General features: G+C 37.6%; 1 protein-coding gene across 2 annotated transcripts; it reads left to right on the top strand.

The window, feature by feature from the left end:
• The first annotated feature begins 384 nt into the window (after positions 1 to 384).
• kdm3b.S (lysine (K)-specific demethylase 3B S homeolog) lies at positions 385 to 27,864 on the top strand. 2 transcript variants are annotated; one of them, XM_018256076.2, is made up of 24 exons: positions 385 to 1,001; positions 2,604 to 2,771; positions 4,451 to 4,564; positions 4,669 to 4,774; positions 4,995 to 5,119; positions 5,903 to 5,977; positions 8,232 to 8,735; positions 9,058 to 10,219; positions 11,297 to 11,498; positions 13,190 to 13,404; positions 13,504 to 13,656; positions 14,017 to 14,121; positions 14,219 to 14,346; positions 15,545 to 15,770; positions 16,129 to 16,376; positions 18,564 to 18,827; positions 19,008 to 19,179; positions 20,833 to 20,923; positions 22,376 to 22,506; positions 22,926 to 23,045; positions 23,997 to 24,136; positions 24,224 to 24,400; positions 25,103 to 25,237; positions 26,729 to 27,864. In XM_018256076.2, exons 1-24 carry the CDS (start codon positions 831 to 833, stop codon positions 26,807 to 26,809), a joined length of 5,013 nt encoding a protein of 1,670 aa, XP_018111565.1. In that variant the 5' UTR covers positions 385 to 830; the 3' UTR covers positions 26,810 to 27,864. The 2 variants fall into 2 exon arrangements, with proteins under 2 accessions (XP_018111565.1, XP_018111564.1); XM_018256075.2 differs by having other exon boundaries at positions 386 to 1,001; positions 4,666 to 4,774.

The raw sequence follows: 27,864 nt of genomic DNA, 5'->3' as shown, positions 1-27,864 counted from the left end.
CCGGCCAGGTGGCAACCTTAATGGGCTTCCCCAGAGTCGGACTGGCCCACTGGGGTGGGCCCAGGTATCGGGCCTCTTGCTTCAACCATTTAGCCTATTTCATGGTCATTCCCTATTTCTTTATGGGGAAAAAAGCTGAAAAATGGAAGAGTATAGTAAGTAGATATAAAAGACTACTGGAGTTATGATATAAAAGCTACTTTGTTTGCCCAGGATCAGCAACCCATAGCAACCAATCAGCAGGTAGAATTTATCAGTCAGCTGTTTAAAAGCAAACATCTTATTGGTTGTTATTGGTTCCTGTCCCTGGGCAAACTTAGTGCCTTTTATTACATGAGTTTGATTGAGGAGAGGAGGAATAATAGTTTGGAAAGTGGGCCCAGAGTCTAAAGTTTTCTGGTGGACCCCTGATATCCCAGTCTGACACAGGGCTTCCCCCAAGGCTGCCATACTCTTCTCAGATGGGTACTGGCTAGTCACTAGGTCCGGTATGGGCAAGTCCATATGATAGCACACTGACAACCACTAGGGGCGCTGTAAGCATCCGGTTTCCGTATAACTCGTGACGCGTTCGCGATTGCGTCGCCGACTTCCCTTTCCTCAGAAGGGGGCGTGTCTGTTTGACTGGATGTCATGTACACTCCACTCGACGAGGGGCGCTACGTTTGTTTTGCATCGTTACAGCGTTCCTCCTATCCTCACGGGGCGCTGCCGGCTCCTCGGAATGTGTTCCCTGCCGCACGGCGAAGTTGTCGTGTAACGCGTAGACCCCGCGGGTGCTTCCGAGGGCTTTTTTTATCTGTTGATCTTGCTCGTACTGAGGGCGGACAATGGCGGTCCCGGTTTCCCCAGTGGGGAAGAGACTTCGGTTTCTATTTGACGAATCGGCCAACGGGAAGAGAGAAGAGACAGTAACTGACCCGTCAACTCCGCTGGGGAAACGGGCCTGGCAGGGCGGGACAGTACGGGGCTTGAAAGGAGCGGTGCCCGAAGAGCTAGCGGTAAGTACCATTCATTGGTTTATGGCAGGGGGAGTAAAGGAGCCGGACTGGCACCCACCCGCTACTCTGCTATTATCTGCGTCCAGGTGCTGGGCTACACTCAGGCGCGGGGTTCGGTGGGGCAGTGACTGGTCTTGCGTAGTGTTGGCATGGCAACCCCTAGCAGGCTCGACTCATTTTTCTGGCTGGCACGGGGGTGCACCTTCACCCCCCCCCCCACGTGCTGGCACGAACCATTCCCTAATCTCACTCTGTCACCTCACTCGCTCTCTCTCTGCGCCGGTTACTTGTCAAACTTCCATTGCGCAGCGTGAGGGGCGCTCAGTGTGCACTTGTTCATTGACATATCGGCACAGATGTGAGTCAGTGATTGGCGTGACTTTATGAGATTTATAGCTGTTTTTCCTTGGCCCTCAGATTAAAGTTACATAAAGACACGGCTGGGGGCGGAGCCTTTGGGGTTAAACAAGTTAAAGTTTATGATGCGGAACAACTGAGCTCTCCTCCTACATGACACTTCCCTTGTCTGTTGCTAATATGCTCGTGTACAAAAATATCTTCCACCTTCCCTCCTCTTCTTATATGGCATGAACCATAATTGATTATTATTAAACTAATAAATTAAACATCTTCCTTTGTTGAATGCAGATGTCTTTATGAATGCAGCAGACCTTTTTAGTTCCCCACAGTAACAGGCTGAAATGATTGCCCTCAAAGGCTAAAACTGTCCCAAAATGGCTTTAGATGCAGGGAACTTTTAGCAGAAAGGTGGGTGTGGCCAGGGGCATATGATTGGGGTGTAACATGGGTGTGGCTAAAACACACGAAATCTCAACATGGTGGATTGACATTTTTATAAATGTCTTAAATAAATTAACTTTACCATTCCTTTTTGTGCCTTTAAGTGGTTGTGCTACTGGATACAGGAAAAACAATATTAATGCTGCTGCACAGTACATGCACTATCCTAACACATTCTTAATTCCAGTGTGTACAAACATTTACTCAAATCGGTTAAATTTTTTTTAAAGAAAAAACACTATCAGCATAGTCACATAAAAAGCTTTACTTTTTTTTTCTTTTTTGAACTCCCATTCACAGGTTTTCTCTCCTTATGCTAGTCTCTTTAACACTTGCCACCCAATGTTCAGTATAAATGTACTTATTGTATTGTTCTATTCATTTATTGTGCTCCATAAATAAGTAATGCTATATATAGATATAGATATCTATATATATCCCTTGTTTGATAGATATATATATATATATATATATCTATATCTAGAAGGTACCCACACTCTAACTCCAATATCCGTTTGTGGGTGCTGGGTCAATTATAGAGGAACTCGCACTCCAAAATCTTGCAGAGTTTTATTGATTCATCACTCGTGCATTCAATGTTTCGGCCCTCGTTGGGGCCTTTTATCAAGGATAAACCGCTAGTGATACCAAAACAATTGAAATACTCATTTTCTTTCACAAAAAAGTCACCAAAATGGTTATGATTTCTCATATCTTCTGTAAAAACGTAAAGGGGAGACATCCCTGGTTTGCATATTTACTTGTTACAAGCAAGTGACTTGTATATAATTGTCTTAACAGGTCTTTGTGGAGTTTGATGAGAAAAGTTACAAGCCAACCTCATGGGTACAGGTTCATGGAGAAGATGTTTTGATGATACTGATAGAAGGACCTCTGGTTTGGTCTCCAAGAAAAGAACCGATGATTATCCTAGGGAGCAAAATCTGTCCTACTCATTGGCCAGCCTTAGTAAGTTATATATTCAATGTATACATATATTACATTTGACTTGTTTCTTAGAGATTCTTTAAATGTAATACTGCTTCAGCTTTAGGGCAACACGGGAGCCTGTTTTCATTTGCAAAACAAAAGTCTGTGCTTTTAGAGCAATCTCATAGGGGCCAACCCAGGGTGGCTTCAGCCATTTTTGCCCTCACTTTTGGATACTAAATACCACGTAGGAGAGAACACACAAAATCTCCTTGTAGCGTTTGCCTATGTGCTTGCCAAAGCAGCAGGCCCCAATTTTGATGTTACAATTTTGATGTCACTGGGGGTGTGGTCAAATGATTAAGGCTGTAAATGGAGCTCTTAATACACAATTCCCCTGTACTAAGCACAATTCTACAAAGTAGTTGTAGAGCATACCTGAAGGCAATGTAAGCTGATTAAAGGGGACCCAGCACCCCAAAAAAATATTCATAATCCTATTTTATCACATCAGTCAAGCAAAATGAACTTTAATTACACAATATAAATTATTTTAATCTTTTTTCCTTCAGTCTGGAAACTCATAGCAAGTAGGCAGGAGCCATTTTATGGACACTGTTATTAAGTCAAGCCTTGCATCATCTCAGAATCTTGTTTTTGCACCAGAATGGGGCACCTAATGTCCATCCCAATGCCCTGGCTACAAAATAAGAAGTGAAGAGAATGGGGGAATGTGGGGAAAGCAGCAATTTCTAGGAAGTGCTGAATGGAAAGTGAAAATTTTTCTGCCCCGCCTCTATGACCAGGGCAATATTTGATTGACAGCTGAGATGTTTAAATGAGCTTACAACAGCTATGAATGCTTTAATAAAAACTAGAAATTGGATTTCATGTTTAATTTGAAGAGGACTTTAATTATACAGTTTTTTGTGTCTGGATGACAGGTCCAATTTAAGGAACTCTTGTTTTATTTGTGTGCTGTTTATTGCTAGGGGATCCTATGTAACTTGCATTAGTGGGGGAGCAAGCTAAACCAAAGCAACATCCAGCTGTTACAAGCCTGAAATAGTATATTTTTTTCTTTGATTTGCCCTGATGCTTTATTTTGTTTGTTTTTTTTAATGCACAAACTTCATACTGAAATAAGAAACTTTCTAAATACAATCAATTAAATATTCTGCATAGTTTCTGAAATAATAAAATTTATCTTCACTGTCCCTCTCTCTTCATGCAGCAGTTTGGTGTTAGATATTAATTATAGGGGCGCTTCCTTTCCTAGCAGATGATTAGGGCTCTTCCAAATTACTGTGAGCTCTAATACATCTTCTGTGACTGACGGCAGTCTGGCGGCTGACGGCAAACAGATGCTGAGAGAGAAATAGTGAAGATAAACTTGATTATTTCCAAAACGATGTAGAATTTTTAATTGATTATATTTAGAAAAGTCTTATTTCAGTATGATGAAGCTTATATTAAATTTTAATTTTCGCAATTGTTTCCCTTTAAGATTAATAACTTGAATACATCTATGTATAAGATTAATAACTATAATTATTTTCTTCTAAAACTTTTTGTTCGCTTATTTGCACTGCAAGTTTCCTATTTTTCCTTGAAAAGTTTTTGAATAAAGCAAAGGGCGGAATTTTATAAGATACACTTTTAAAAACTTTTTTTTTTTTTTTTACTGTTGTAATCATAGTTATTGTTATTGTCAACAGACTTTTACTCCACTGGTGGATAAGTTGGGCTTGGGAACCTTAATTCCAATAGAATTTCTTTTGGAAGAACGTTTGCATTTTCTACCAGATGCCAGCTCTCTGAAACTTTATCAGGTATTGCAAATATTTTGGTCTTTTGCTGGGGATTAATCCTAGTATGATATTATGGATATTTTGTTGTGTGCAGCTGAATATCTTTTCTGTTTTAATTTCAGCAGATGGGAGCAGACAGCCATAAAATGGTTTTGAAAGAGCAGCCTTTGTTAAAGGATGCAGTGACTTCTGTGCTCAATTCAAAGAAAACACAAGATCTCATTTTAAGAGGTAAACGTATTCTCATGGATGGAAATTTTTTCCTTTTTATATAACTGCTTTGTTTCCCCTTTATTTTCTGCCTCACACTTAAAGCACCATATTTACCTCATCTTTTGCTCCCTGTAGTCTTTAAACATAAGAATAAGCTTATCTGTGTAAATAAACATTTGAAAACTTTCACCTATACTTTTTAATTCAGTGTAACCAATCAATTCAAATTATTTTAAAGGTATTTGCAGTATTCATGGTCAAGAAGTTAAGGTTTATCTGGCAGATACAGAAGTGCCATGGTCTTATGGAGTTGTAACCCATCAGGATCTTCTTACACGTATCATAAATGTGTCAATGAATGAGGTATGCTCAAAGTCGATTTAAGTCTATGATTTTTAAAAAGCAAGTCAATATACTGTCACTATGCCCATGCAAACTAACAATAGAAAATCTGTAGGCAAGCCAGCCATTATTTTCTCAAATTCACCAATATAAGTTATTTCAATTCTGATTCTCCGTGTATCCTAATGCAGACACAGAAAATGTGTACAGCCAAATGGTTTTTTAAATTTGTGTCTTTGCCCCATCCATACTGAGAGGTCCTTGGCTGATTTAAACACTACCACTGACTGGCCAAAATGATTAGTGGCACGATTTTAGGGATGCACAGGATTTGGTTCAGTATTCGGCCATTTTCAGCAGGATTCGGATTTGGCCGAATCCTTGTGCCTGGCCAATCCAAATCCTTAAAATCATGTGACTTTTCGACACAAATTAAGGAAGTAAAAAACATTTTAGCCTCTTTCCCCCCCCACTGATTTGCATATGCAAATTAGGGTTCAGGTTCGGTATTCGCCCGAATCTTTCACAAAGGTTTCGGGGGTTTGGCCGAATCCAAAAAAGTGGATTCCGTGCATCCCTACACAATTTAGTGTTCAGAGATCTGTTGTCTAGGATTTAAATCTAACACTCAAATTTGCTGGCCTACGGGTCTGATCATAACGTTTGTCCATCAAACAGAAATTTGGACTATGCTGTGAAAATTAATGTACACATGAGATCTATTTTCTTATGCTATTTCCTGTAAATATCCCTGCTTTCTAATTGTCTTGTTTAAAATATTTCCCCCTTCCTTTCTACTTGCAGAGCAATGAGATAAAGTCTATTGATCCAAAATTAATACATGTGGTACTTACTGATGACACTTTACTACGACCCGAGGTAATGCTTTGAGTTTGAGCAAAGTCCCTTGAGGCTATGTATGTATGTAATAATGAGATTCTTTGTATATTGTTTACCAGTATCATTAAGAAATCTTGCATGAGAAGTGTTATTGAGTTCTTTTTACTGTTAACTATACATGTTTTAGCTTATTCTGATTTAATACAGAAGTAAAGGAAACTTTTGATCGGTATATATGAAACTGTATTTAACCATGTCATGCATTCCAATTTATAGTAAACATGAATTCTTTAAGGACAGTCTTCAGCAGCAAGCAAATGTGCACTTTTACATCTGTTACCATGACTCTTCAACTTAGAGAGGCCGTATACCCCCCCTCCATTGTGTTTTTGCATCAAACAGGGCAGAGACTGGAATTGATTTCACTTTACAAATTGCATTGTAATTTTGAGCAACAGTGGGGGGAGGAGAAGTAGTTAATGAAACGATGCTGTCCACATGGAAAAAGGGGGAAGCTCCCTTGTATATTGAAGCCTAACACAGGCATAAGGGCTCTTACACATGAGCGTTCTGACCTGCGCTCCCCTGCGTTCCGTTTTTTGGCGTTCAGCCGCAGGGGAGCGCAGGAATAGACGCAAGTCATTATTTGAAATGGGGCTGTACTCACTCAGGCGCGTGTAGGCGCCGAACGCAGGTTCAGACGCAACATGCTGCATTTTTCCTGCGTTCAGCGCCTACACGCGCCTGAGTGAGTACAGCCCCATTTCAAATAATGACTTGCGTCTATTCCTGCGCTCCCCTGAGGCTGAACGCCAAAAAACGGAACGCAGGGGAGCGCAGGTCGGAACGCTCATGTGTAAGAGCCCTAAGGGAGGGATTTGTTTATGCATCGCTCATTCTTTCACCTTGATTACAAGGTGGGATTGATGAAAAGGAATTGCAGATAAATGCCTTGTTTTTAAAGGGGACCCATCACCTAGACATAAAAAGCTGTATAAGTCCTTTTCAAATCATACATGAAAAACAAATGTTGTTTTTTTCATTAACATCCATACCTTTTATAAACTTATTTCTCATGTGTCAATCATATACTGCCTGCCCTCCCCACTATGCTTAAAGGGAAACTCCGGCCTTCAAACCAAATTTGATAAAGAGGCCCACATAACACAGAGACCCCTAATATACCCATCACAGTTACCTGTTTCTTCAAAAAGTATGAATAAATGCCATTTTCTATGCTGAAATCCAACAGTTTAACAGTTCTTCTCTTTTTGCATAATCTGAAATCCTGGCAGGGAAGGGGGACTAAACACTGATGTTACAAATTGTAACAACTTCTCCACAGACAGCATGCAGGAACTACATAACCCACAATGCATTGCAATGATGTTCCATTCCTTGTTGAAATCACGTGTGCATGGAATTGTGGGGTTTGGAGGATGAAGGCTAAAGACAGAGGGCTGCTGATACAAAGTAACAGTAGTCAGCCAGCTCAGCAAAGTAGTCAGACAGATCAGCAGGAGAGCAGGGGTCTAGGCTTAGGGAACTGTTCCAAACCATTAAAAATCATGAAAAGTCTACATCAATACAATTTAATTGATTTATATTGCAAAGTTGCTTGAAATTATATTTAATTTTCAAAAAGCTTGTTATGTTTGTTTGGAGTTCCCTTTTAAGGCATAGAGGCCGGGGCAGGCTATTACTTTCTCTTTCCATTCTGCACTTCCTAGATGTTACTGCTGTTCCCACATTCCCCTTCCCCTTTCACCATCTAATTGTATCAAGAATCTAATAGTAGCAAGAATTTGGCTTGATGTAAACTTGTCCACATATTGTCCACAGAATGGCACCTGCCTGCTTGCTGCGATTGTGAATAGGAGGAGCAGACAGTATATGATTGAGAATTGAGATTTCTAAACAAGTTTATAGCAGGTGTTTTAATGAAAAATATAATTTGGTTTTCATGTTTAATTTGAAAAGGACTTTTATTATACAGTAAACTTTATAGAATCAGAATCAGAACAGTCTCACCTGTAGTGAGGTACCGACATCCTATTTCTAGTGGTGCCACATGTCTTTTGTTATTTGCTGATGAACATCAGGAGCTGTTTTTAGGTGTATGGAGAGGAAATCCTCACCTGCATCATTCCCGTTTCTTTTCTAAATGTATGTTGCACTTCCAGTGCCAAGTCCCAATAGCTTTTTTCTGGGCTTGCTAATGTAGATATTTCTGATATATTTTTGATGATTTTTCATCTATGTTAAAAATTCGGTATTCTTTTCTGTTTGAAAGGAGACTACAAAAGTATGTAAATCAAAGAAAAAGAAAGAGAATATAGATGCTCGCAGAAGAAAATTGCCTTCAGATGCTGACAATGATTCTGATCGAAAAAAACAGAAAGTAGATAAGAAAGATATGGACAGTAATGGAAATGATGGCAGTGAAGCTAATCAAGGAATATGGAATGCAAGCAGCACTGGAGAAGCTACATCTGACTCAAAATCTAAGCAAATGTTACACTTTGTTCCTCAAATTAATCGCAATATCCGATTTGCAACCTACACCAAAGAGAACGGACGCACATTAGTGGTTCAAGATCAGCCTGTGAATGATGGAACATCGTTAGCTTTTCCAACTTTCTCTGGAACGGCTAAAGATATATTGTCTGGTGAAAGTGTTGGGAACTCGGAGAATATAACTTCAAGTGGTACTACTCCTACCACAGTACGAATCTCTGATACAAGTCTCTCTGCTTTGACTGGAGAAGATAAGAAGCCAAACTGGTCCCTTGGAGAGGTTTGCATTTTAATTATTTATAGAATCCTATGTTCTCAACATGGATTAATTGAAGACTGTTCTACAGCAGAAGGTTATAATAGGGGGCACAAAGAATATGACAGAAGGCCACATTAAAAAAAAAAAAAAAAAAAAGATAAGTGTGCTTACAGTTCAGTGATTGTATATTGTAGTGATTGCATGCTACCATCTACCCCTGGTCTCTTCAACTCACGTTATACTGTCCTTGATTATTATTCTCAAAAAGTTTATGGCTGCATTGTAGAGTGTGTTTAATTTTACCCAATCCATTTATAGATATTTTTCATTTTTAAATTTTCAGAACTTCAGAAAATCACTGCTGACCACGAGTGGATTTGGCACATCTCCTTCACAGCCAACATTTGGGAATGATAAAAGCTTATCTAATGGAACACTTCAAGAAAACAAAGCTATTGGGTTTCAGTTTGGTGCAAATAGTATTCAGGAGGCTCCTAAGGAAACAGATTTATCCAAAAATCTATTTTTTCAGTGTATGACACAAAATGTCTCCCCAAGTAACTACTTTACTTCCATAACAGAGAGTGCTACAAGTGCTACAGAAGAGCAACCTAATGGAGAACTTCCAAAGAAAAATAAGGAGGGATTTGATTCTGGTTTCGAAAAACTTAAGCCCCCAGCCGCAGTGGAAAGTAAAACAAATTCAAAGATGTCATTTTCTGAATCAATGCCAAAACTAACAACTGCGTTTCCTGGGAAGGTTGTAAGTACTCGACCTACAGAAACTCATGAAAATCTGTTTCTTCAGCCCCCAAAATTATCAAGGAAAGAACCTTCAAATCTCTTCTTGGCTTTTTCAGAAAAAAAAGATATTTTGCCATTTGGCTTTCCTTCCCAGTCACCTCAAGGCTCCTTTTCCAGTGCACTCCCTTCTGCTTGGACAGAACCACGCAAGTTAGATGACTCGAGTGCTTTGAAGATGTCTTTGTTTCTTTCTGTGGAATCTCCAAAAAGATTGCCAGTTTCTCCTGGCTCGTTGAGTAGTGAAACTCTACAGAGTTCTGCCTTTCTTGGAAATGGTCGTTCCAGTTCACCAGCTAACGGCTTAAGTCAGCCGATTGAAATGCCTACATTGTCATCTAGCCCTACTGAGGACAATCCATTGTTACGAACCTTTACAGTACTCTCAAATCGGCTCCAGCCTGGTATCCATTGCTCCTCAGATTACCCTCAAGAAAACAAAGCCGCTTTTGAATCTGTTAACAGATTTACCCTAGATGAACGAAGTAGGACATCAAAGCAAGACTCTGATTCCAGCACCAACAGTGATTTAAGTGATCTGAGTGATTCTGAGGAGCAGCTGAATTCAAAGATTGGTTATAGAGGAATACCAGAACATCTGGCTGGAAGTTTAGGGCATAATGGAGAACGTAACGATTTGTTAATGGCAAAAGGTAGAGGAAAACAACCTTCAAAAGGCAGACCAAGAACAACTTCACTGAAGGGTATGATTGCAAACTATATAAAATAAGCTCAAATATTTCTGTCATCTGTATAAAACATGGACAATCCTATCTGTTGTCCTTTTGTTTTGTTTTTGAGGGATATTGTGAAATGATTTGATTAGTTTTTTGTGAAGCCTGATTGGTTGCTTATTTGTATATTCAAGTATATAGCATATTCAATTCAGCCTGCTTTGCCCTGCCATTCCTGTGTTAATAGTATGTACTGCAGGATTGCGTGGGCAGAAATTAGCATATTCGTTTTAGATTTAGATATTTGAAACCACAAAGGGTACACAATTTTTTTTTCATATCATGAAGGAAATGTAATTCTAAGAGACTTTCCTAGATGAAGCAATTTAAAACATTTTCATTGGTTGTAGAATTATTTGTAAATGTAATTGCTGTTGAAACTAGTAGCTATCTCTTTTTACTGCATTGTCTGTTGTGACCCATGAAACAATGTAACTGGTTTATTTAAATCATAGCTGAGGGAGAGCTGTTTTTGTTACCTTGTTTTTAAGAGACCAGCAGTGCAGAAAGGGAGAAACAAATGCTGCTTTCAATAGCAATTACACATCAAAATGACACTAAACCAATGAAAATGTTTTGTTAATTACAAATCTGCTTTGGATTAAATGTTGTGCTTGAATTGGCCTCATCTGTTCCTTCGCATATAGGATACAAAGAACTAGTGTTTAAATTTTAATTAATCCATATTAGCATTTACAAATTTTGGATGTTTGACCTGGTATGGGCACGTATCCTCTGTTGTAAAATGAGGCCAATTGCCTTGATATACCCTCAGGGCTTTTTGTCCACCTCCCCTCTTTTTTGTTGTTTTAGCAAAGTGATTTTAATATCACGCGTGCAAAAGTAGAGGTGAATATAACTGCATAATCTTGATACCCCTTAGAAAAAATAAAAATTTTCCTTTTGTGCTTTAAATGTGACATTTCCAATATATATTTTTTTGTGTGTTTTGCCAACAAAAAGTCTTCTGCCTGGCCCCAGTCAACTGTTTTGTTAATTTCTTAATTTCGTAATTTAATTAATTTTTAATGAATGCATTGCTTGCAGTTGGTCAATCCGTTTTGAAAGACGTAAGCAAAGTAAGAAAGCTAAAACAATCTGGAGAGCCTTTTCTTCAGGATGGATCTTGTATTAATGTCGCCCCTCATTTGCACAAGTGTCGTGAATGTAGGCTAGAAAGATACCGCAAATTCAAAGAGCAGGATCAGGATGATTCCACTGTGGCTTGTCGATTCTTTCATTTTCGCAGGTATCTACATTTTTCTTTGAATCTTATTAGGTACATACTATTTGCAAGAAACACCGCTTTTTTTTCTGTACAGTTAAACATTAAACTATTGTGTTTTATTTAACCTATAGCTTGGGCTTAAAGTCCCTTAGAATGGCCATGTGTGCCTCAATTCCTCTTTGGAAACAACGAATAAATCGAATTTACATTGCCATCTTTTCTTTAAAAATAATGCAGACCTTCTGTCCTCTTTTTTCCCCATTAATAACACTGCACTCTTATTGACTACCATGTTTAACATTTTTGGACTGTAAGCATTTAGAATAATGTGAGGTAGGTTTAGTTATAAAAAATAAAGATTAAAGGGGTTGTTCACCTTCAAAAGCTTTTTGTCAGTTCAGTTGGTTTCAAAAAGTTCACCAGAAATAAATACTTTTTCTAATTACTTTCTATTTTGTAACCATTTTTTTTCTAATATTGAAGTCTCATTTTTCACCTTCTAAAGCAGCTCTGGGAGGGGGGGGTCGCTGACTCTTTAACAGTTCTAAATTGATATACTTGTTATCTTTGGCCCTGCTGAGCAGAATCTCTAGAGTTTCATTAAAGGCAGCTGCTAGAATTGGTACAATAGTTTGCTAATAATCAACAATTACTGCTGAGAAATGTATCAATTCATTGTAACGACTAAATGTAGAAAATTGTAACAGTTCAGAATGCTCCCGGATCACTGAGCTGCCAGACTTAAAATACTAGCGAGAGGAACATTAAGGGGCAGATTTATCAAAACGTGAGATTAGAACTCACCAGATTCTAATGTATAGTTTAAAAAAAGAAAAAAAGCCAAATGGTTTGAAAAATGTTGCACTAAGAACACTTATTGACCTCGCAAATTTTCAGAAAAGCAAAATGGGTCAATTTCGCCAATCAGAAGTGAAAGTTTTTTTTAAAAGTAATTTAAATATAATGTATTGTTGCCCTGCACTGGTAAAACGGGTGCACAGGTTACATATCCGATGTCCGATAAACTCTGTAGAGTACCATGGAGTTAGTTTTCTGTATAAAAATTAAATCTATGCAGCTTGTCAGTTATATTATGTTTTAACCTGTGCAATTTAGCCCTGTTTCAACTAGGGATGCACCGCATCCACTATTTTGGATTCGGCCGAACTCCCGAATCCTTCTCAAAAGATTCGGCCGAATACCGAACCAAATCCTAATTTGCATATGCAAATTAGGGGTGGGAAAGGGAAAACATTTTTTACTTCCTTGTTTTGTGACAAAAAGTCATGCGATTTCCCTCACCGCCTCTAATTTGCATATGCAAATTAGGATTCAGGTTCGGCCGGGCTGAAGGATTCGGCCGAATCCCAAACCAAACCCTGGATTTGGTGCATCCCTAGTTTCAACTTTACTATCTACACAGCATCTTATTTGTATAAACTACAGTAGTGTTCCTGAAGCACACAGTAGTTTTAGTGGGGCAACACTACATTGTTTTTTTTACTTTAAAAAGTTTTATTTTTTTAATGTTCCTGTTCCTTTAACACATTTAAGAATTACCCAGCTCTCCTTTATTTCTTAGTGTAGGACGATTGCTTAAAAAATATAGAATGTGCAACGCTTACTGGTATGGTGACTAAACCAATACGTTGATTGATTGTCTCTGATGTTAAATGGAGCTGATATTGGAATTGTACTGTGTTTCTTTTCAGGCTGGCGTTTACCAGAAAAGGTATTCTTCGTGTTGAGGGCTTCTTAAGTCCCCAGCAAAGTGATTCTGAAGCAATGCGCCTTTGGGTTCCTGTTTCTGTTCCAGCTGAAGGCATTGATTTAGAGACCTCAAAATATATTCTAGCTAATGTTGGCGATCAGTTTTGCCAGTTGGTCATGTCTGAAAAAGAAGCCATGATGATGGTGCAACCCCAGCGTACGTTTATTTTGCTACCTTGCTGTTTGTATTTTTAATTAATATGCAATCGTTATGTTGAGTCCAAAACAAGTTTTTTGTTTAATCTTTTCTGTACAGAGAAGGTAGCATGGAAGAGAGCAGTACGTGGTGTCAGGGAGATGTGTGATGTATGTGAGACTACTCTCTTCAATATTCACTGGGTTTGTCGCAAGTGTGGCTTTGGCGTTTGTCTTGATTGTTATAGACTCCGAAAACATCAGCCTCGCAGAGGTAAGAACTGTTAATCTTATTTGTGACTTTTTGGATACAAAACGTTCAACTTTTCAACTTGTATTTTTTTCTCTAAAATGTATCATTTCATTGTTAAACATGTATAGGGAATAAACTAGACTACAGTGCTTTTATACAGGTCATGGAATTCTGAAGGGACTTCTAATATCCTCATATTTTACAACATGGGTTAAATTATTTATTCTAATACACACGTTTCAGTGAGTCATGTGACAGAAATTACATCACTAAGGCCCATTTAAAAGGATAATTTTACATGTTCTTGGCTAGTTCCCATTATATACCCATAATACTGAAACACACACACCTAATGTTTGTGGGGTTTTTTTTTATATAAAGAAGATGAAATTGGTGATGAAGAAGTCTTTGCATGGCTAAAGTGTGTAAAAGGGCAGCCGCATGAACCGGAGAATCTTATGCCTACTCAGATTATTCCAGGCACTGGTAAGGCCACTCTTATAAGACCAATTCACAAAGTAATTTTTCATTTGTAGTAATATCAATATATACAAGACATAACTACATCAAATTTCTCTTCCAGCTCTTTACAACATCGGGGATATGGTCCATGCAGCAAGGGGGAAGTGGGGCATTAAAGCCAATTGTCCATGTATTAACAGACACAATAAATCTGTCTTGAGGCCAGCAGTCACAAATGGAATGACCCAGGTATGTTGTGGTGTGTGTGTTTATATTTCCCGGGGAATTTGCTGTATTGTGCCCCTGCTCTATTAATCTGAGCCACTTCAACTTGCGTGTATTTGTTGATTCAAGAATAACACGGTAGAATGAGTTATTTGCATGTAAACAGTGCAATTTAGAAATTTTAAAGTTCACCATAAAAATTGTGACAATCTCTTTATATATGACAATATTGCAAAATGCTTTGCTGATAAGATGCTGGGTGATTGCAGGAAGGCATGAATAAGTAATGCAGAGTCAAACAACCTTCATTGTTCCATTTGTATATCAATTTTTATATTTTAAAAGCTTAAATCTTTTTTTCCCAATTAAAGTACCCCCTACTACTACAAAAATGAGTTGTCATAGTTTAAAAATAACATAAAGTTGTTTTACCTAAATAAAACGTTTACAAAGTCAGCTGCACATAGAACTGTTCTTCTCAGTGTCCAGGCTGAACTGAGCTATGGGCGTGTTTCAGTGATTGCCTCAGGAAACAGTCCATTTTTTTTTATAAACAAATAAGCAGGGACAAGTACTGCCCATGTTTTTTGCACAGTTCATTTGGTTAAGTGCGAATCCTACTGTCTATTCTCTGAATTCTAGCCAACAACACCTTGTCACAGAGCAGGAGTTCTTGTTTGTACTAAGGACTCTGCAGCTAGGAAAGTTAAGAACCGATAACTAAGTAGTTCATATAAATGATGCTGCTGGTATTCAAAGGACAGTTTCCTTTAAATGTGAACAGCGTGCACTGAGCAGCTGGCCCACGTAACACATAAGTATAAATTAAAATGAGAAAGGAGTATAGAGCGTACTCACTAAGATAAATGAAGAGAAGGCAGCGTGACCCACATAAAACCTGCATAGAAGGAAGGCAAGTCCTCTGCTCTTATTGGCTCTACTTGAATTAGGTTAGCTGTTCTAACAGTACTCTGCTAACTAAGCTCCGAGGGCAGGCTGCTCCCTTGCACTCAGACCAAACACCGGATAGGAAGGAAACAGGTGGTGCTTAACAGGTGTTTTGTCGAAAAACTGGATCGGAACGCTATACTAAAAAGGTTTTTAAACCTATGTAATTAAATTAGATAAACTTAAGGTATATGTCCCCTTTAAGCTAATGTGCTCCTATATTTCACAGATATATTGTGAGGTGGATTTTGACTTTGTATTTCTTCTTTCTTAGTTGCCTAATGCTGCTGAAGATACAACTACCACAGGTGAGGGAACAGAAAATAAATCAAATGAACCTTTTAAGAAAGAGGATACAGAAAACGAGGGGTCGTCAAATAATGAAACAAATATTGTCATAAATAATAGCACAGAAAGCAAAAGCAGCCGCCCAGCTACTCCATCTGCCTTACACTGGCTGGCAGACCTTGCAGCCCAGAAAGCAAAAGAAGAGACAAAAGGTAACACGTCAAATACAATTACTTTTCTGCTTTGTTTTTCTAATGAAATGAACTCTCCTACAGCCAAGGCTCCAATTCCCACATTGCTTCACAGGCTTTCTATTCTCCTTTACATAATACGCAAAGGATTTTTTGCATTGGCACTCTTGGTACGATATTTCATTTTACAAGTTGTAATTTAAAAATAACTGTGATTCAGTTATGGCAACCTTTCAAAATCCATTCTTTCATTGCAAGACTTTTTTCATTCTTGTTCAAGGTGGACATAGCCTAATGAGAAAATATTGCTTCTTTGGTAGTTATTATGAGCTGGGAATGTTTCAGACTTAGTTTTGCTCATTCATTTCATTTATTTCAGACAACGGGGACCCAAAATCAACATCCAACAACGAGTCAAGTCCTTCTACGGAACTGGACCCATTAAATGCAAATGTTAAGACTTCATCTCCAAAACTTTTTAATAGCCTTTTATTGGGACCCGCTGCTTCAAATGCTAAAACGGAGGGCTCCAGCCTTCGAGATCTGCTTCATTCTGGCCCAGGGAAACTTTCTCAAGGAAATATGGAATCTGGAATTCCATTCCCACCTGTCTTTTCCACAAGTTCAGTGAGTAGTGTTTAATAATGCACCAATCTAGTTGGTCTGTATTTTGCCAGTTTTTAAACTGTTCATAGTGTTTTCATTTATTAGAACATTGTTTTATTTTAGAATTCGTTAAAAAAAGAGTATATAGGTTCCCGTTGTATAACCTGATTATATCTCAATTATTAAGGGTAATGACACACAAAATGGCACACTTTGTACAGTAATTGTATAGTGTTCTGCCACTAGTTGTTAGAATAGCTCACTCGTTAATTTATTTTTCAATTTTATAATCAAAATTTGAGCCTTGATGCCAGACTGTAGAGAGGGTGTGTCCAGCTTATTTTGTGGGTGAACAGTGGGCATTTTTCTGTAATGCCCCTGGAGTCACTACAGTTACACTACAGGACTAATAAATGTCTAGTTGACAGAAGTGAGTATGTGTAGATATTTCACCTGGAGTGTTTCTGTAGCTTCTATAAAGGTTTTTACGGACTCTTGATTGTAGTTATTTTTTACACTGCTTTTTATTCTCAAGTTTGCTGACCATGCTACAGTTCCCTTTTAAAAGAAAATAGATGATGCATTATATGATATTGTGGTAGTGGGTACAGTTAAAAATACAAACGCCCCATAACTTTGCTCATAGCTCTTTATAGAGAGATCATAACCCTTTCAATGTGAGTATTGCCCAAAATCGTAAGTGTATAGTGCATTAATGAAAATGACCAGAATGCGTTTTCAAAAGTGCAGTTTATGTTAAACAGCAGCTGAACCAAAGTGTATACTGAGAACCTAAACACAAAAATGGAAATAATCGCATGTAGAATGAAAAATGGTGTATAATTTCCCCTTTAACTATAGGGAAACACTGTTACAGGAAAAGTGCACTTGCATTTCATTTAAAAAAGCTTATCGACGAAGGTTATTCACCAGGCTAAAAAGGCTAGTGTTTGACAAGAAGAGTATTGTACTGCAGGTTTAATTGTTCTAAAATGAAATAGAGGTCTGGTTTAATATTATCTTGGTACATGGCTTCTAAGGTTTTTCATTTACTTTAACTCTCATTCTAAAGCAATCTTCTGAGGAAGGTGAGTTGATTTGGTTATTTAGATTAGCCAAGATTTCAGTATTCTGTGACAAAGAGAATCTCTGCTTCCAAGTCTGCAGTTACTAGATGGATGATGATACCCTCTTTGAGATGCAGGAAGAAGATATGGCACATGATCAGAAACATGATCTGAAACCTTGCTGCATTTCACACTTATTTCGTGTAATCTGCAGGCTCATCCATTGTTAAAGGGTGATGTGGCAACGTGAAAACGGCTTAACAACCATCTGCAATTTGACAAGGCTGATTTGAATCCACTCCATCAATTTGAATAATGAAAACATTGCAGTGCTGGGCTTTCCAAGGGGTTTGCAGTGTAGTGAAGTAGTTTTGGCACACTGAAATATTATGGGTATGAAAGTTATCCTGCCCCTTATTTTTATCATAGTCAATATTCACAGAATGGTGAGAACACAGTCCTATTTTCAGGTTTACAAATATGCTTTTGGATTCGTGAGAAACTTTTCCCTTAGAGGCCCATTTATCGAAGGTGGAATTTCAAATTCATTTTCATTCCGAAAAATGTCAGGAAGGCTATTAACATCTTCCCTTTTCCATTGACTTCTACATGAACTCGGCAGGTTTTAGGCTAATAGTCGATTCGAATTGTTCCCAGGGTCCAGGTATGATAAATCATTTAAATTCGAGTTTGGATTATTCCCAAATCAAATTTGTGAGTTTTGACCAATAATCAACTCGAAAATTCGAATTTCCATTTAATAAATCTGCCCCTAAATGTCTTCACATTGCACTGCAGCGTTTTAGATTCTGTTTTACAATATCGGGTGTCTTCCTATTACTCTGTACTTTCTGCATACATCTTATTGATATTCATTGAAGGTTTGTTTAAATTGGCACCTCTTATCTCAATGTTTATGTAATGTGTATCTTATTTAAATGAATCGCAACCTTTATACAGTCCATACAATGTACAAAACAAAAAAAAGGGTGGCATCTATATCCGATTTGTGCCATCATTTGAGAATTCAGATGGCTTTGTCTCGATTTGCTTTGAGGGAGCATATGTTTCGTTACAAACTCACAGGTAAAGAAATACTGTTCTCATTTCTGTTTCCTATTTTTCTGCCATGTCTTTGTAGGCAAAGGGAAAAACAACCTTACCGAATTTTCTGGATCACATTATTGCTTCTGTGGTAGAGAATAAAAATACTTTAGATGCTGCTAAAAGAGCCAGTAGCTCAACTGAGGCCCTTAAAGAGGGAAAGGAAATGGTGATGGGGTTAAATGTCTTTGATCCACACACTTCACATTCCTGGCTCTGTGATGGAAGGCTACTGTGTCTTCATGATCCAAGCAACAAGAACAACTGGAAGATATTCAGAGAGTGTTGGAAACAAGGCCAGGTAAAGAATACAGCAAAACTTCTCTTACCCATTTTATTGTTAAACTGTAATCTGAATATAAAGTACAACCTGATAAAAGGGATATGCTTTCACTTTTCTCTCTACAAATATTTTTTTTTCACCATTTTTGGTTGATACAATGTCCCTTTAACTTTGCTTTATTTTTTATTTTGTTTCCAGCCTGTACTTGTTTCTGGAGTACAGAAAAAGCTAAAATCGGAACTTTGGAAACCTGAAGCTTTTAGCCTTGAGTTTGGAGACCAAGATGTGGATTTGGTGAACTGTAGAAACGGTGCTATCATTTCTGATGTGAAAGTTCGAGATTTTTGGGATGGCTTTCAAGTCATAGAAAGTAAATTCTCATTTTGATTTGGTTCTTCTTGTATCAGATGTATATGAGCTTGAAATGCACTAAATGTAAAAGGTCACTATATGTTTATATATGTCCTTTATGTTTGTGTTTGTGTCTTGATCTCTGTATGTTATAGTCTTTGCGCGTGTGTGTGTGTGGACTGTTAAGACCTAGGATGTCCGAGCTATACATCAAATAAGGCTTTGGAAACCGTTACCAAAAGTATATTATACTATAGAGAGAAGAAAATCGGAGAACCGTAACACTGGATCATTTGAAAGTTCATATAATTTTATATTATACTATATGCCATTTACAGCCCCAGTCCTAATCTTCTAGCATTAATTTAGTTGCCAAATAACAGTGATTTTGTTTATTCTGTCAATTGAAGATGATTTCTGGCACTTTGACCAAAGTTTTTTTTTTTTAGGATATTTAAAACCATTGAGTGTGACACACCCAAAATCACACCGTGTTCCCATTGAAGAATCTGAAATAAAAGTCCCAGTAGTGTGGTTAGTTAAACTTTCCAGATATATTTAACTAAATACCAGCAGAAGCTACATATGGCTACTGAATTCTTACATGGTAACCAAAGTGCTGTTTAAAAAAGTATTCTGAAGAACTAGTTTTTTGGGTTTTTTTATCGTGGAGTAGTAACTAGGAAGCGCCGATGGCGATCAGTTTGCCAGAACTTAAAGGAACAGTTCAGTGTGAAAATAAAAACTGGGTAAATAGGCTGTGCAAAATAAAAAATGTTTCTAATATAGTTAGTTAGGCAAAAATGTAATATATAAAGGCTGGAGTGAACAGATCTCTAATAAAACAGCCAGAATCCAACTTCCTGCTTTTCAGCGACTTGAAGGGGGGCCACATGGGACATTTCTGTTCAGTGAGTTTGTAATTGATCCTCAGCATTCAGCTCAGATTCAAAAGCAACAGATATGACCCACGTGGCCCCCCCTCAAGTCTCTGGTTACTGCCTGGTAACCAGGGTAACCAATCAGTGGAAACCAAAAGAGCTGCAAAGCAGGAAGTAGTGTTCTGGTTATTATATTACACATCCAGTCACTCCAGCCTTTATACATTACATTTTTGCCTAACTATATTATAAACATTTTTTATTTTGTACAGCCTATTTACCCAGTTTTTATTTTTACACTGAACAATTCTTTAAGCTGCCTTGATCCACTATAAATGGCATATAGTATAATTTCCATATACACCAAAACAAGAATATGTTTCTATACAGTTTCAATTGCCTTTCAATCTGGTACTGCTTCACAAAAAAACCATCAGCAGAGATAAACTTTGATGACATTTAAAAAATTAACATGTCATAACTGATGATATTTAACAGACTGCCTCTTCTTCCCTTATTGCTCATTATTGAGATTCAAAGCAGCATAGAATTATGTTACTTCAACCTTCAGCAGATATTCCTCATGTTAATTTTAAAGTAAAATTTTCATTGAGTCAAACTTTAAGGTCAAGTGTGCTGCTTGTCTTATATTGCAATGTATCCTGAATAAACCATTCTGTAGTATTCGGGCAATAGAGATTGGGTTTGAGCAACCCAATATGCCTAAAAAGAATGCTATATATTACATAAATAATAGCCTTCATTTTATACTCTTCCTCCCCCCCTCACAGAGAGGTTGAGAGCAGAAGATGGAAGTCCAATGGTCCTCAAGCTTAAGGACTGGCCCCCTGGAGAAGATTTTCGAGATATGATGCTCACTCGGTAAAAATATTGTCACTGTTTGCACTGACATGATTATGTTTTTTTGCAGCTGCCCAGCTAGAGGTAGCTAATCTGATTATGGTGCCGGTGAGTTGCAGATAAGAGGGGTGGGATTACACCTCAGTGTTGTGGGATACCTCCTTGTACTGGAGGAGGATGTGGGTCCCTGAAGACCTCCTTGTGCTGGAGGGAGGTGTGGTGCTGCCAGAAGGTGTGCCAGGCCACAGTCTGGCGCATTGATCTCCCTGAAGGGGGGAGTAAAAGGGGCTTAATGAGAGCCACCCCAAAGAGAGGGGAAAAGTTGCCAGTGCATGCTGTAGAAATGCTAATGAACTGTGTTGCTATAATCTTTATGTTGGTAAGAATTCCTGAATAAATCTGTTTTCGACTGTAGATGTGGTGCCTCTGTTCCTTCGACTCCCAGTGGAGTATAGGGCATCCGTGAAGACTCTCCATTCAGATCTATTTGTTGCTATTCTCTTGATCTCATTCCATGTTTTTCCCATCTTTATAATTTCTTCTTCCACTGATCTTCTCCATTTTTTTCGAGGCCGTCCCCTTCTTCTTGAGCCTTGTGGATTCCATTCTGATCTGCCTACCATAGTTAAATTCCCACAAAAAGTGCATATACAGGCAGCCAGCTTGTCACAGTGTGTATATGTATATATACATTTCTTTTAAAAATGTGTTTGATTTTCTATTTTGCCATTATACAAAGCTAAATTTCTAATGCTTCAAACAGAAAGTGAGTGGTCTGTTCATCTGTGTTTTAAAGCACTTTAGCAAGCCCATAGAAATGCCAACATTTGGCAAAGAAACAGTGGCAGCATAAAAAAACACTACTGCAAATTGCCTTAGAAATGGTTTGTAAAAAAAAAAACTAGTTTTCAGTGATTTCCGTTAAGACATAATTTAGTTTTATATTACCTAGGGGGCTACTTGCATAATGCAAAGTATTTTTTAGAGAGACTTAAGGCCATACACGGACCGAGTCAGCAGCTTATTGGCCCGTGTATGGGGCCCTCCGACGGACTTCCTTGATCAAATGGGACTAAAAATCCTGTCGGATCACGGCTGCATCTGTTCGTTGATGCGGTCCCGTGATCCGACCGCCCGTTACCCATCCTTAGGATCCGATTGTTGGGCCCTAGGGCCCACGATCGGATCAGCCCGATATTGCCCACCTCAAGGTGGGCATATCGGGGAGAGATCCGCTCGTGTGGTGACATCGCCAAACGAGCGGATCTCTCCGTGTATGGCCACCTTTACTCATTGGCTGTTAAAGATTTCTGTGCTGCCTACTTACAGCTAGGAACCCTACTACATAGGGACTGAGTGGGAATGAAGTATTCTGTTAACATCATGTAAAACACCTTTAAATGATGTGCACTATAAATGAGTAGGCTGGTAATGTGTGTGAATATTCATAATTCTTTTTTTTTTTTTTTTAAGATTTAATGACTTGATGGACAATCTTCCTCTCCCAGAATACGCAAAGAGAGACGGCAGGCTCAATTTAGCTTCAAGATTGCCTAGTTATTTTGTACGACCAGACTTAGGGCCTAAAATGTACAATGCTTATGGTATGTAGCTGTCTTTCAGTAAAAAAAAAAACAGATTTAACATTCACGTGCCTTTTTTTCTGACCAAAATGATCAAAGTGGAAGGCTGGTGTTCTCCAGTACAAAATATTTGCAGGCAATTGCCTTTTTTATTTATTTTTTATTTTTTGCACAATTCATTGCTGAGCTTTAGTTCTCCTTTAAATTGTTCTGTGCATAATTCCATAATTTATGTTTGCATTTGTGTGTTTGTGAAAACTTGCTAACGTTATCATAAAATGAATTGGTGATTAAGGAAACTTGTGTTTGATTTTGTATCTGTTCAAAGCAGTTACCTCTTCAAAATGCAGGTATCGGTTGATCCTAATTTGTAGTTATAAAGTTGATTAATCTTGGCACATAGTGTTTTGGACTATGTATGTTTCATTTCTGTTTTTCAGGTTTAATTACTGCTGAAGACAGACGTGTAGGTACTACTAACCTACATTTGGACGTATCTGATGCAGTTAATGTTATGGTATATGTGGGGATTCCAGAAGGGGAAAGCAGTGAAGATGAAGGTAAGAAGCACTTTTAGGTTTTTGTAGGCCTAGTGAAAAGGCACTAAACTTTTAGGATGATACTATCACTTGGGGAGATTATAGGGCAATGTATTTATTATACTGCTAGCACACAAGCACCACTGAATACAACATGACTTGGTGAGCTGTCAATTGGGTTGTTCACCTTCTAAAGTTTTTTTTTTTCAGTTGTTGGTTTCAGATAGTACACCAGTAGTATATTTTTTTTTCAATTTCCTTCTATTTTTTGTTTTTTGGCTTTTTTTCTACCTTCTCATGTCTCCCCGCAGCAGTTCAGGTGCCAACCAACTCTATAATGGTGTAATTTGATACATTACATGATACATTTCATAAGGCTCACTTATATTTGCAAGCACAGATGCAGTCCCTGCAAATTTCTCTGTAGTCATTTACGCATAAAACCACTTTCATTTAAGGTACTCCTTGCACTTCTTTATAGTTGTTCTTAGCGACTAAAGAAACAGGCAAAGATGTCACACTAATGCCAGCCACTGGAAATACCAAGTGGTCTTTTGTGCAGTTGCGTCCCATTTGCTGCAAAATGTGGGCACAGTTGTGTTCATTTTGGCAAAATAGCTCATTGAAGAAAAACCCATAATACTGCATTATGGGGAACAAAACATGACCATTACGCTCGTAATCCAGTACATGTGCCCTGTTATCTTTGGCACTGTTTAGTGTAATTCCTGAGGTTCATTAAAGGCAGCTGTTATAACTGATATAACTACAGAGGCTAATGCCCAACACTGTTGGCTTAAGCATTCCAGCCGTGTGCCGAATTCTTGTTGAAAACCCATTTAGTGGTAGGGTTGCCACCTTTTCTGTGGGAAAAAAATCCTTCCTATGTTTTTATTTAGGTGTTTTTAGATTAAATGCACAGTTAAAGTTTAATTTTTTTAATAGTTCTATAATTTTTTAAAACTTTCCTAGAGGTTTTAAGGACTATTGAAGAGGGTGATGCTGATGATGTAACAAAAAAGCGTATTCATGATGGAAAGGAGAAGCCTGGTGCTTTATGGCATATTTATGCTGCAAAAGATGCCGAGAAGATTAGAGAGCTGCTCCGTAAGGTCTGATATTTTGAAACTGTCTTGTTTAGCAAGAATAGTTTCTTCAAATGGAACATGTGCTTATATTTGTGGTGCTTTTGTTTTAAGGTGGGGGACGAGCAAGGACAAGAAAACCCTCCAGACCATGATCCAATCCATGACCAAAGCTGGTATTTAGACCAGACACTGCGTAAGCGGCTGTATGATGAATATGGTGTACAAGGCTGGGCTATTGTACAGTTTTTAGGAGATGCTGTATTCATTCCAGCTGGTGCACCCCATCAGGTAGGTTTGCCTATAAAAGATGCTACCAAATGTAATCCAGGCAGTCATAGTGTAAGGATATCAGAACTCACTGATTAGTTCCATGACCTTATAAAATTACAATCCTGCGAGCCAAGTGCTTTTATATAATTCATTGAACGCCAAGGTATATTTTATTATCATCAGAGGGCAGCGCCCCCCCCCTTTATTTAATAATAAGCAGGTTATTTCAGTGAGTCACACGACACAAACGACAGTTGTAACTTATTACTGTAAATGGCTTATTCTGATTTTTCTATGCAATGTATGAATAATTGCATTCACACTTTTAAAAATCCAGAAATAAGTTCACACTGGAGGCCATGAAAATGCCTGGGTGCTCAGAAATGTGTTAATACAATCATCAATACCATTCAGCACTCACAGGACTTGATGCAAAAACCTTAAGGGAAAAATTGCCTAGGAAAATGTGTCCTCCTTTTAATTCTATACTCTAAAGCAGGACTATTCAATTGGAAACCCCTGATCAAATTTTGTCCTCTACGGTATTTTTATAGCTCTGTCTGCTCCTGGGCCTCATAGACTTCTTTATATGACATAACTCTGCCCTCAAACACGCACAACGGGAAATAATTGGCTTGCTATGTGTGAGAAGTTGGAAAGCATTGCTCTAAGGATATAATGTTCTATATCTGTTATTTATTTATTCCTCCTTCTTCAAAGGTGCACAATTTGTACAGTTGTATAAAGGTAGCAGAGGACTTTGTTTCTCCAGAACATGTAAAGCATTGCTTCAGCCTGACACAGGAATTCAGGCATTTGTCTAACACTCATACAAACCATGAGGATAAACTACAGGTAAACATTGACTTCCTATTGCGATGAAAACTCCAAGAACATACAATAGTATTTTAATATATTTGCATTTTACTTGTTTACTTTGTCATTATCAAGGACAATTGTTATTCTAAATTGCATGGCCTTGATCTTAATGAAAATGAAGGGGGATCTATACCCGCAAATTTAATGGATATAAACTTACTCAGAGCGCTTTACTGAGCACCTTTCCACTTAAAACAAATGCTCTTTTTTTAGTGGTTTCTGGAATGTTAATAGTTTTACAGTGGAAATACCAGGCTTGAAGTCAAAGGGGGGAATTCACAAAAGTGGAGATAGCCCATTTTTGGAGTAAAAGTGGTGGTAAACTGGTGTAAAATACTTTCTGCATATTCACAAACAGAAATCCAACTAATTTCCGACTCAACCGTCACTTTTCATTTTTTAGTGAAAGAAAGAATTTACATACACTTTTATAAAAACAACATGAAAATTGAGCAAAAACAACATTTTAAACAACATTTTCTCCCGACATTTTAAAAATGGAGTGAAGCTCAGTATAAATCTTCCCCATGTGTCAGATCAATTCTAAAATAATCTGCTCTCCTTTGGTTCAACAATCTTCATTTCACCTCTTGAAGGTGCCCCATTGGGGAAGAATTAGCATTTTAATAGGGATTAGCATTTTATAGTCAGGGCACAAATTTGTGTCTAACCCTATAGGTGTAAAAGCCTCATTAACAAAACAAGTAAAACACTGATTAAGCACAAAAGTGTATTTTATAACATTTTAAATTACAGTTGTGTTATTTTACTAGTTTTAGCTTAATGAATGAGGCATTATTAGCAATTTGAGTGAATATATTATAAAAATGTAAAGGAAAAGTAAAGCCTCCCAGTCATTTTTTTTAGTTTTAGCAGCACTTAAGACACTTGACCTAAAATAATAAAATATACTTTTTAAACAAATCCCTATATTATGCAAAATAATTTTTTTTTTTTTGTATTTAGACCCTTATATCTTGTTACTGAAGTCGAATTACACAAACATCCAGAAAAAAATCCTGTATAATTTTCCTAGGTAAAATAACCCCTCCCCCGGAAATTCCAATTTAATGGCTGACAGGTTTAGTAAGAGCTAAAGACTAATTCAGAAAAAATGTCGTTAAAATGTTGTGCGAAAGACAATATGAAAAGTGTCTGTTGAAAAGACAAATTCACAAAAGTGGAGATAGAGGTTTGTGAATTTGGTGTGAAATCCGAGATATTTTTATCTGCATTTTTATTTTGTCTCAATATCACAAATTTTGTGAATTCCCCCCATAGTGTCTGTGACTCTGACGTTCAAAGAGAGCTGTGTAAAACTGCAATTTTGGCTCTTTACTATATGTATGCTACATGAAAAGAAGGCTAAGCACTCTATTGTTGAGTGATTCAATTGTATAACAATATATTCCATTGTTTCCCTCGTACAGTGCTTTGTGCTTATTGAAATACTTTTTTATTTTCTAGGTGAAGAATATCATTTATCATGCTGTAAAGGATGCTGTTGGAACTCTAAAGGCTTGTGAGTTTAGACTGACCAGAACATAAAAAAATTGGGATTTTTTTTTTTTTAAACTTTTGTGCTGCAAGCAGTTTTCACAATTTCGGGCTTGTTACTTGTTTCAGTTCGAGGCAACCCCAAGCCACGATTTTCTATTCAGCCTCATATCAGAACTAGTGACATGTTATGCACTTAAAAAAAAAAATGAAAGAAAAGAAAATTTTTTAACGTTGCCTTGTTATCAAAGTACACTAGCACTGGAAAATTGGGCTTCTCTCAATACAGAACTAGAATATAAAAGAGCACACACTCTGCTCTTCTTGTGCTTTATTTTTCAGTCTTTGAAGACTTCCCAAGAAAAAAAAAATGGACTAAACTTGAGAACGTGTTTAAATGATTACACCCAACTAATGCAAAGGAAAATGTATTGTTCCTGTAGTTATCTGCAATACAGAACAAGTGATAGTACCAAACTAGTTCTAAACAGCAGCATAGTTCAATATGCTATCACTCGGACTACAACGGAGGGGCTTGATGCTTTTCCAGGGGTTGCTGAAGGGTGGAAGCTTTTGTGTATTTATTCAAATAAATAGGTTTGTAGTGAAACGGTTACCAGTTCATGGGTTTAGACAATTGTAGAACTTTTGGAAGACCACAGCTGTTTTCCTGCATTAGACAAAAAGGCACATTGCATTTAGTCTTCCTTTCGGCATCATTTTTCTCTGTAGATTATTTCATGAAATGAGTGGGGGTTGTGGGAAAAGAATCCTAGATTCTTAACACTGAACAAAGTGTTCATATTGAAAAGTAAGCCATTATTTGGCATCTTGCTAAAATTACAGGATTAAAGGTGTGTAAACTGCAGAATATATATTTTAAACTCTTTACATGTCATTTTTTTTTTTTTTTCATTTGAACCATAAATAAAAAGGGATATTTTTATCTACATCAGTTGGTTGGAAATCCAACTGCAGTTCTGTTTATATGTTCATTTATTCAGGTTTAAGTCCTTTATTGTAGAATACATTTTATTTTCTGTATTTTAAGTTTGTGAAGGGCTGACTAGGGTTTCCATGTTCTTATTAAAGTAAAAATAGATGAT

This window comes from Xenopus laevis, chromosome 3S (genome assembly GCF_017654675.1).
Source record: "Xenopus laevis strain J_2021 chromosome 3S, Xenopus_laevis_v10.1, whole genome shotgun sequence".
Lineage (NCBI taxonomy): Eukaryota > Metazoa > Chordata > Amphibia > Anura > Pipidae > Xenopus > Xenopus laevis.
Note: the sequence above shows the minus strand (reverse complement) of the source record. Positions and strands in the feature narration are given on the sequence as shown.

Coding starts and splice junctions, on each gene's coding strand:
- kdm3b.S (XM_018256075.2), top strand. CDS start 831: ATGGCGGTCCCGGTTTCCCCAGTGGGGAAGAGACTTCGGTTTCTATTT. Junction 8,736..9,057: donor CAAACTGGTCCCTTGGAGAG/GTTTGCATTTTA, acceptor TTAAATTTTCAG/AACTTCAGAAAATCACTGCT. Junction 15,771..16,128: donor AGCAAAAGAAGAGACAAAAG/GTAACACGTCAA, acceptor CATTTATTTCAG/ACAACGGGGACCCAAAATCA.